At 39.4% G+C, this 11088-nt stretch overlaps 1 protein-coding gene and 1 pseudogene across 1 annotated transcript; one reads left to right on the top strand and one right to left on the bottom strand.

Moving 5' to 3' along the window:
• Positions 1–2446: 2446 nt before the first annotated feature.
• On the bottom strand, positions 2447–3574 carry LOC131345567 (uncharacterized; annotated as a pseudogene).
• A 2025-nt stretch (positions 3575–5599) lies between these two features.
• Positions 5600–7669, top strand: LOC131345565 (uncharacterized). The gene is made up of 4 exons (XM_058378504.1): positions 5600–5639; positions 5729–6064; positions 6182–6523; positions 7665–7669. The coding sequence occupies exons 1-4, from the start codon at positions 5600–5602 to the stop codon at positions 7667–7669; spliced, it is 723 nt and encodes a 240-aa protein (XP_058234487.1).
• Positions 7670–11088: the final 3419 nt, after the last annotated feature.

Here is an 11088-nt window from a genome sequence, read left to right as displayed (position 1 = left end):
CCGCAATTTCCCATCTGCCAAACTTGGCTGGCATGCTGAGAGGACATGTTCAAAGTTGGCTTGCTTTCCACATAGTGAGCAGCTGGGGCTCTCCGCCATCCCCCAAATATTGAGTTTGATGGAGTAGGCAGAACATTGTAGACAGAATACATCAAGAACTTTATCCGGCATCCTTCCATGGTCCAAATGTCCTGCCACATCAGGACCCTTACTTGTATGCCCTCCCACTTTGTCCATCTTCCCTGTTTTTTCATAGCAACCGCCTTGGTATGCCAGGTTTCCTCCGCCTTGTGGACCTCTCTCTGTACCATTCTGTGGTGTTTCTTTGGGTCAGCTTTGTTCCAGCTCATTCTGTTGAAGCAACCCAGTCCAAGCCTACCTTGATATACTGTGCCAATGATGTCACCATAATGCAGTTGATCCTCAGCCTCCATTAGCGCTCTGCTGACTGACCATTTATGGCCTGTCCTAACCACAATGCCTGCCTGGCATACTCTTTCATCCTTGCTGTCTCACAGCATCATGGTCTGGAATGCTTTATACTCCTCAAGCACTGGCAGATGCAACTTGCTGCCTGTGCTGTACAGGCCAATGGAGCAGAAGCTTCTTGGGACACACAGCCACCTACTTAAATAGGTGTTAATCTTCCTCTCCAATCCCTCGATGGTAGGGACAGGTACCTCATAACCAAGCAGAGGCCAGAGCAGTCTAGGAAGTACCCCATGTTGCTAACTCCGTATATATAACGGCCTTGTAGTTGCCGGGTAGGCTGCTCTTCTCTAAATATGTCATCCTGGTGTCTACTTGGATAATCATCTCCCCCCCACTTTTCCTTGAGGTCTGCCCTATACCTCTTTCCCAAGCTCTTCACTGGTCTCTCTTGGACCATTGGGATGATGGTATCTTTGATCCTGAAGCAGAACTGGTCCTGAATTCCCCGGTTTACTCAATACTCTAATTCAAATTTTATTTGTCACATATGAAATCATACACAGTACGACATGTAGTGAAATGCTTTTTACGACTGTCCTACATTTGAAGAAAGAATTTAAAATGTGTGGACAAGAAAAGTATAGGGATATAGGTAATAAAAAATATATATATAGAAAAATAGGAAAAATAATAGTAGAAATTAAAGACATGATGAATTATGAAAAACACCAATAGCTATGTAAAGCCAATATGTGTATCGGATATACATATACAAATATATGTGTATATAAAAATATATAAAAATATATATATAAAATGAATAAAAATAAAAGTGAAAGTATGTATATATTATATATAATATAATAATATAGTTATATATATAATATATATATTATATATAATATAATAATATAGTTATATATATAATATAATAGTATGATAATGTAATATTGTCACCAGCACACACACCTCAGCCGCACCCCCCCGCGCTCCCAATCACCGGACTTTTAATCGCGCCACCTGCACCCAATCACACAGCGCCTACTTAAAGCCCTCACCTGCAGAGCACAGCGGCTAGTATTGAGACTGTTAAAGTGAGAGTTCCGAGTTACTGCTCTAGTATTTTGTGTTGGATATTTCAGTCCGTCATATTGCCTTTCCCCGTGTTGTGTCTGGTGCTGAGTGAGAGCTTCATGCAGCTCACATAAAGCAGTGTCCGTGTCCACCTGAGGCAGAATATAAACGGCGCTGACTATGACCGATGTAAACTCCCGAGGAAGGTAAAAAGGACGACATTTGATGGTCAATAGTTCCAGGTTGGGTGTGCAGGAGCATGTGAGAGGAACAATGCTCGCGCTGTTGCACCAGCTACTGTTCTCCATTAAACACACGCCACCTCCCCTTGACTTCCCCGATTCCAGTGTTCTGTCCATGCGGTGAACCGAGAAGAACTCAGCCAGCTGGATGGCGTGGTGCAGCACTGCTGGGTTCAGCCATATCTCGGTGAAGCAGAGGAGATTGCAGTCCCGAATGACCCTCTGGAACTTTACCCTGGCCCTGAGGTCACTGAGCTTGTTTTCCAGCGATTGGACGTTGGCGAGCAGGATGCTAGGCAGAGGTGTGCGGTGTGCACGGGCTCTCAGCCTGTTCCTGATGCAGGCTCGTTTCCCCCTGGACTGCCACTTTGGGTCGTGTCCTTTGTTCTCCCTCAGGATCTCACTCGGCCAGCTTGGATCCAAGGTCAAAAACGTCGAATTGTGAGCACATTGAATGCCAATAGAAATAAGAGTATCTCTATTGTACCTAATGCACTCCATTGTGATGAACTTGCCTGGTTCACTGTATTGTAAGTTAAGTTAAAAAACAAAAACAAAGAAAAAGTGGTAGGAGCAGTTGTGATGGCAGCCGACCTCACCGGTGCCATCTTGGTCAAATGCCATACCAGGCTTCTGAACTTTTCAGGTTTAAACTGAAACCTTGCCCAATTGGTGAGCTTAACCAGATCCTCCAAGATTCATCTCCCTTCAGGTACTGATTTTGCCATGATGGTGAGGTCATTCATAAATGCTCTTATAGGTACCTGTTGGATGCCACTGGCTAACACTTCACCCCACCACAATTTCTCTGCTGACTTAACGACAAGGTTCATTGTTGCCAAAAACTGAAAAAAACTGAACAAAAGATCACTGAAATTGTGCAGCCAGTAACAATGCCCACCTCTAGCCTCTGCCATTCTGTGGTAAAGTCTCCACAGGTAAAGCGTATGTTGAAGTTGTCATAGTAGCATTGCAAGAGCTTCTGGAAACGCTCTGGGACACGGTGGGTCTTCAAAGTCAAATCCACCAACTTATGGGGTATCGTCCCATATGCATTTGTTAAATCCAGCCACAGGACTGTCAGGTCACCACAGTTCTTCTTTGCATCTTTGTTGATTTTAGGGATTATGCTGGTGTGCTCAAGACAGCTCGCTACCCCTGGAACTTCCCCCTTTTGGACGGACATGTCCATGCACCTGTTGTCCATCATAAAGGAGGTAAGCCTTTTCACCAGAATCCCAAGAAAAATCTTGCCTTTGACATTGAGGAGTGAGATGGCATGGAATTGCTTGATCCTTGTAGAATTTTCTTCCTCAGGGATGAAACATCCCTCAGAAACCAGCCACCTATCAGCAAGGAAGTCCTTCCATGCCACTCTCAGTAGCTTCGAAAGTCATCTGCTGAGCTTTTCGAATATTTATACACATTGTACGGAATGTCATTCAGTCCTGGGTTTTGATTTTGATCTGGCATTCCTGAGAAAAGTGTTCATATCCTCCCAGCTCGGGTCCTCAGCTCTGAAGCTGGTTCTGTTGGTTTTATAAGTTTCTTCATCTCCTCCAGACTGTCCTCCCTTCTAGGGTCACTATGGACCTGACAAAGGTGCTTCTCTTATTTTGCTGCTTCCAGCTGCCCTAATCTTACATCACCCAGAAGTTTTGACAGATATTTAAAAGGATTCTTGGTGAAATCTGTGTACCCTCCACCTCTATCTGGTGCTTTGTGTCCTTTGACACATTGATGATGCTGTTCCTGCTCCCATCTTCATCATATGCCTGTAGATTCTGGGGGCTGTGGTTTGCGTCCTGCCCTGGCCTCTCCTCCATCTCACCAGGTTTCCCTGTGCATTGTACATTATGTTCAGGTTTCAAGCACTTCATCTTTGACCGATGTACCTTCAGACCCACTGATTTAAGCCCATCTCACCTTGACACTCGACAGAAGATCCAGCGTCCTGGATTTTCCCCTGCTGCCCACCACCCAACTCTATGTTGTAGTTCGTTCTTCAACAGGTTGGCTCTGCCACCACACCTCCCAGGCCTTTCATCCATTTTGCTGGCTCTCGAGGATAAGGCCTTGATATTTCTTGAGCTTGTGCTCAGGAGCATCCTCCATCCTTTCTTCCCAGGGTACTGTTAACTCTATGAGAACCGCCTGCTAGACCAGAGGACAATATCCAGCCTGAGACTAGTGTGTGTTATCTCCTATGGGAATTTGAGCCACTTCTTTAGGTCTGCCCACATCTCCAGGTCATTTACTGAAGCCAGAACCCCTCCATTCCTCCATCCTGCTGCAGTGCTCTCTCCTGTCCTGATGAACTGGATAAAGTGGTGCTTGTCATAAAGTTGTTTAACCTTCTTCCTTGCTTGTTCCACACCATCCGCTAACTGAGACAGGATCTTATCATAACACCACTGGAATCTGTTATATAAAAATCTGTTATATAATAAATCCCAACAGTTCTAGAATGTTTTTGCCCATTTTATTTTCAACAAAATATATTAAAATCATTATGGCTGTTATGTGTTCATGTCTTAGGTAAAACAGGAAATCACATTAATATCTGTAGTTCATAATTTGGTATAGACACTTTTTATGAGGGTATTCTTGGTATACTGTGAAGGCATGGATTATGAACATTATGTAAGGGTTAAACATATACAGTTCAACCACATTACAGTCTGCTCTTATAATAATAATAAATAATATAATTAACACTGATCTTTGGGTTCAAACAGAAATTTGTGGTGACACTGAACATCAAATGTGATTGAAACTAGTTTAACTTAGACAAAAAGTAAAACAGTTCAGCTTGAAGCAAACATGTACCACAGGTTGTTGTATTTTTGCTGCAGTCTGTGAATATTAATACTTAAGTCTGCATTTGAAGATTTTCATTTGTCACACCTGTATGGCACAAAAGAAAAGCATGTGGCCTATAATTGAAGGATTGCAAGTTTAAATCCCAACAATGCCACGGACAGGAGGCCAACAGAGCAAAATTAGACTTGCTCTCTGACTGAAAAGACATACTCTCTCTCCCCTTTCAGTTATGAGTATCTGTGTGTTTGCTGATACATGTGAATGACCTTGATCAAGAGAAGCTACAACATGTTTAGCTTCTTTCTGGAATGACCCTGTGCCACAAGACCACCAAGACTGACTAAAACATTCAGAGATGGTGGTCTAAGTTATTAACATTATTGCTAATTCTTACCACTAACATAAACATTAGGGGCAGTTGATATTGTGGTTGAGAGTGTTCTCCACGAGCAAATACGAAACAGATCAGATACAATTACAGATCCACATAGCTGATGTGATTGACATCATCTGAGGCTCCCAATGCTACAGCTCTCTGAATCTGGGAAATGGCCTCATTCACTCTTGAGATCAAAAAGAAGACATTAGTTTCCGTGGGTCATGGGTTGTGGTAGAGGTATAAAACAGACAAGTGCCCATTAATGAAATAACTTGCATTCCATCTCCTGCATTCTACATCCTCATACACCACAGCCATCTTCCAGAGTTATCACAATAATGGTTTTACTGCATGGCACTACACTTCCTCCATGTTTTGCCATTAAAATAACTTTTTCCAGTGAGTATTAATGAATTAGCATATAGCATAGCACCATAATTTGTTTTTTTTTTATGTTTGTTAAAGAAACTAGTGTAACACTGAGGAACAAATATTGCAGTAAAAAACAAAAAATCAAATTTAAACTATTGGACCAATCAAAGCAATTGACAGGTTTAAAATGTCCAATCACATGTAACAGTGGGCCTGGTTTTCTACTGAACACAAGTTCATTAGACTTCACCATCTCTTTATCTCTTTAGCAGGAACAATGTTCACACTCCTTGTCATTTTTGGCCTTTTCATAACTGGTGAGTGACATTATGAATGTTTTCATTCAAAACAAAAATACTGTATATTAAATATTGTTTTATTGGTCATGTCACATTTTATTTTGCAGTTAAAACATCTAATATCGCTGAGATTCAAGTGCAGACAGTAAGGCGTGGGGATAATGTAACAATAAAATGTGGTGAAGATCTCACAAGAGATAACAAAGGTAGTTTAATTTGGTACAAGCAGAGTTTTGGAAAGGTGCTTCAGTATGTAGCAAGAAAAACAGAAAACAACTACAGATTGAACCCTGCATTTAATGACGGCCACATCGACTTTACTCGAGATCAAAAGAGATTTGATCTCAACATTGCTGGAACTAAGGATGATACAGCAACATGGCTGACAAAAATGGCTGACAACTTAATAAATTTTGGATCTGGAACACTTTTGGTTTTTCAGGGTATGTAGATGTTTTCTGCCAACTTGCCTCTTTACTGAAACTGTATTTGTAATTAGATGTTTCACACTGATCAATTTTATTTCTCTGTATTTGATGTCTACAACATTAATTATGAAGCTGAGAAGACCAGCCTCCATGTTCCCACTCTAAAAGTTATCAGGAGTGGAGAGTCTGATACACTTCAGTGTTCAGTACAGGAGATGGCTTCAAGCTGTGCAGAAGAACGTGTGTACTGGCTCAAACATGGTTTAGGAGAATCTCATAAAGGAATTATTTACACTCATGAAGACAGCAGTGATCAGTGTAAAAGAAGCTCTGAGGCTGGTTTTCCCACACAGAGCTGCAGCTACTCTTTTCCTAAGAGCCAACTGGGACCTGATGATGCTGGAATTTACCACTGTGCTGTGGCTGCATGTGGAAAGATTCTCTTTGGGAATGGGACAAAAGTCGATGTAAAAGGTAAGACATTTGATAAAATATAGCAGAATTTGAGTTTAGGACAATTATTGTATATCTCAGTATATGATGTATGATGCTGCAGTCATACACACACACACACATTATATATATACATATATAGGGTTAACCCTAACCCAAACTGTTTTATATATATATAAATATATATACATACATACATACATATATATATATATATATATATATATATATATATATATATATATATATATATATATATAGTATTGAATTAAATTATTAGAATTCAATAGAATTGAATATAATTATTATTTTAATTCATTAGTAAATTTAAAAAAGAAATATGCGTGCATCCTAAACATTAACTTTGAGTCCTCTTTTAATTTTGAGTTTAAAAAAATGTGACAAAATCATAATTATTATTATTGGGGAACATTTGTACTATATTCTAAATAGTAATTGCGAACCTTTCAACAGATAAAATTTATTTGTCATTTTTTTTATCAATCTCTTACCATGCACTAAATATATTTTATTCTGTTATTGTCAAAATAAAATATATATAAATTTTCTTTCTGAATTTTTTCAGAAAGTAACCACTGGAATGTCATTGTCTTGACAACGACCAATATAATACTGAGGCTTCAAGTCTGTTATTTTCTGCTGGAGTAAACTGAAGTCGGATAATAATGATAATAATAATAATAATAGTAATAATAATAATAATAATAATAATAATAATAATAATAATAATAATAATAATAATAATAATTGTTATTATTATTATTATTATTATTATTATTATTATTATTATTATACAATTTAATTTATAGAGCACATTTTAAGATGCTTAACAAAATTACAGGTGCTTTACAAAAGTAAATAGTCATATGACAACACAATAAATACATACAACATTAATCATCTAAATCAGGCAATAAAAAAAACATTCACAATAAAAGTAATCAGTAGCAAATAGCGATATCGATTGGTTAAGGCCACCTATGTTGCTATGTTCATTATCATATGTGATATATATATATGGAATCTTATAAAAGCAAGCTTATTTTTTAAAGATCATTATTTTTATTTTTTGTTTTTGTTTACAGAATTTGTTTCTCTGTTAATCTGTTTTCTGTGTCTTTTGTCTGATTTCTTTCATCAGGCTAAAGCTGAAAATGTCTTGACTTATGCAACTGTAACCCTTGCTAAGAATCCTTCTTCCTCCAGAGCAAAACACTCGAGAGTCAGGACTGACCAGGACATTTATGCACAGGTCAAAGTAAATTAGCTAAAAAAAATATATGTGAAAATTATTATTATTTTAATTAATTTCTTGTCTTGGATACAATTTATTTATGTTCAAAACATGACGCGAAAAGATGGTAGACAGTCAGTACTGCTGATTCTACTGAAACAGTTCTTTAACAAATAAATTGTAATAATGCATCTTTACCTTGACACATGACCACGGTTACTTCTTCCGTCTATACATGTATACTATTTTGTATTAGTATATGATTATGTATGTTGATTGTTGCATGAATTAAGAAAGCAAACAAAAAATAGAAAATGAAGTAAATATTGATGAATATTTAATTAATTACATATGATGAAATATGTTTCATTTATTCATTATTATTTTGCATAAACTTCTTTTGTCCTCCTTATAAAGTTTATAAAAGCCATACTGTATTGTCATTTATACATTGGTTATAAAAAAAAATTCAATAATTATAAATTTACTACTGGCTTTCCTGTAAATGGAAATCTTGAGAAATTCATTTAAGAAGCGTGATTCGTCCCTCCAGAGAACGCGTCTCCACTGCTCTAGAGTCCAGTGGCGGCGTGCTTTACACCACTGCATCCGACGCTTTGCATTGCACTTGGTGATGTATGGCTTGGATGCAGCTGCTCAGCCATGGAAACCCATTCCATGAAGCTCTCCGCGCACTGTTCTTGAGCTAATCTGAAGGCCACATGAAGTTTGGAGGTCTGTAGCAATTGACTCTGCAGAAAGTTGGCAACCTCTTCGCACTATGCGCCTCAGCATCCGCTGACCCCGCTCCGTCAGTTTACATGGCCTACCACTTCGTGGCTGAGTATATATATACATATATATACATTTGGCAATATATATACACTATATTGCCAAATGTATTCGCTCACCCATCCAAATAATCAGAATCAGGTGTTCCAGTCACTTCCATGGCCACAGGTGTATAAAATCAAGCACCTAGGCATGCAGACTGTTTTTACAAACATTTGTGAAAGAATGGGTCGCTCTCAGGAGCTCAGTGAATTCCAGCGTGGAACTGTGATAGGATGCCACCTGTGCAACAAATCCAGTCGTGAAATTTCCTCGCTCCTAAATATTCCACAGTCAACTGTCAGCTGTATTATAAGAACGTGGAAGTGTTTGGGAACGACAGCAACTCAGCCACGAAGTGGTAGGCCACGTAAACTGACGGAGCGGGGTCAGCGGATGCTGAGGCGCATAGTGCGAAGAGGTCGCCAACTTTCTGCAGAGTCAGTCGCTACAGACCTCCAAACTTCATGTGGCCTTCAGATTAGCTCAAGAACAGTGCGCAGAGAGCTTCATGGAATGGGTTTCCATGGCCGAGCAGCTGCATCCAAGCCATACATCACCAAGTGCAATGCAAAGCGTCGGATGCAGTGGTGTAAAGCACGCCGCCACTGGACTCTAGAGCAGTGGAGACGCGTTCTCTGGAGTGACGAATCGCGCTTCTCCATCTGGCAATCTGATGGACGAGTCTGGGTTTGGCGGTTGCCAGGAGAACGGTACTTGTCTGACCGCATTGTGCCAAGTGTAAAGTTTGGTGGAGGGGGGATTATGGTGTGGGGTTGTTTTTCAGGAGCTGGGCTTGGCCCCTTAGTTCCAGTGAAAGGAACTCTGAATGCTTCAGCATACCAAGACATTCTGGACAATTCCATGCTCCTAACTTTGTGGGAACAGTTTGGAGCTGGCCCCTTCCTCTTCCAACATGACTGTGCACCAGGGCACAAAGCAAGGTCCATAAAGACATGGATGACAGAGTCTGGTGTGGATGAACTTGACTGGCCTGCACAGAGTCCTGACCTCAACCCGATAGAACATCTTTGGGATGAATTAGAGCGGAGACTGAGAGCCAGGCCTTCTCGTCCAACATCAGTGTGTGACCTCACAAATGCGCTTCTGGAAGAATGGTCAAAAATTCCCATAAACACACTCCTAAACCTTGTGGACAGCCTTCCCAGAAGAGTTGAAGCTGTTATAGCTGCAAAGGGTGGACCGAAGTCATATTGACCCCTATGGATTAGGAATGGGATGTCACTTAAGTTCATATGCGAGTCAAGGCAGGTGAGCGAATACTTTTGGCAATATAGTATATATATATATATATTCTGTGGTTAAAACCAATTAGCTAAGGTTCATAGTAAACAAGTCCCTAGTCACATTCAAAGTAGTAGCCACAGTTGCTAATGAGCTAGCCAACAGTAAACTAACATTAGTCCATTAACTGCTACACTGTCTTATTAAAGACATTATTTGTGTCCTCCATCATGTTTGCCATCACCTCATTAGCCAAATTCTTACTGCATTTTATAATACATATTTTTGTAAGGCCTTGCTGTTTTTAGCTAGAGAATAATAGAAAAATATGCATAACTGATGACTGATTAAATAAAAGATAAGGTGAATTTAAATTGCAGCTGCTCTCATCTGATCTTCTACACATTTTCATGGTGTTGTTCTGCTCTTTCGTCTGTCTTTGAAGTTTTTTCTGCATGCAACTGAGGGTCACAGATCTGAGACCAATTATATCTAAAACCACGAACCTTTGTATGAACAATATGAGCACACACATATATAATGTTACTATGTGAGTTGAAGCTTACTAAAAAAGGTAGAGTGACCTGTTATTTCCTGTTGAGTATTTAGTATAATTTCCTGTTGGGACTGGAAGAAGCAGTTTGGTGCATAACAACACCACTGAGGTGATCAGAGGACCAGACTACACATGTAGAAGTAATTTATGGTACACAAATTACAGTATTATTAAGCGAATTGTTTAATTTGTTATGCACAATATTCAAATGTGCTTCTATCATTAAGCAAGTTTAATCATAATCATAATTAAAAAAAACTTTGCATAAAATCAGGTGGTGGAGGCCATGCGTGTGTGTGTGGGTGGGTGGAGGTGGGGGGGACATACATAAGTGCCATATGATCTTTTTTTCTGTCCCTTTTGCAGCAACAAACCCACAACAAATCAGTTGGCAAAATCTCCACATGAATACATCGTCCGATTTGATGTTTATCTCCAGACTGAAACTGGCCATATTACTGTTTAAGGATGAAACTTCCAGAATAGCAAAACTAATCAGGGCAAAATACAGTATTTAATAAGAAACTGGCAAACACCAGTTTGGCACCACCAGTGTGGAAATATTTTCAGAATTTGCATCAAGCTGTGTGTCTCACTTACAATATACTCATATTTACTGTAAAAGCTGAAGAGGAAGGATATGCTGCATTTACAGTACAAACAATGTGATGTACAATCCAGTAGAACTTGTATGTTTAT

This window comes from Hemibagrus wyckioides, linkage group LG25 (genome assembly GCF_019097595.1).
Source record: "Hemibagrus wyckioides isolate EC202008001 linkage group LG25, SWU_Hwy_1.0, whole genome shotgun sequence".
Lineage (NCBI taxonomy): Eukaryota > Metazoa > Chordata > Actinopteri > Siluriformes > Bagridae > Hemibagrus > Hemibagrus wyckioides.
Note: the sequence above shows the minus strand (reverse complement) of the source record. Positions and strands in the feature narration are given on the sequence as shown.

What these genes read in the sequence shown, in the direction of transcription:
- LOC131345565 (XM_058378504.1), top strand. Translation starts at nt 5,600, where the DNA reads ATGTTCACACTCCTTGTCATTTTTGGCCTTTTCATAACTG. An exon ending in TTTTGGCCTTTTCATAACTG is followed by an intron (nt 5,640 to 5,728) that starts GTGAGTGACATT and finishes TTTATTTTGCAG; the next exon opens with TTAAAACATCTAATATCGCT. An exon ending in AACACTTTTGGTTTTTCAGG is followed by an intron (nt 6,065 to 6,181) that starts GTATGTAGATGT and finishes TTAATTATGAAG; the next exon opens with CTGAGAAGACCAGCCTCCAT.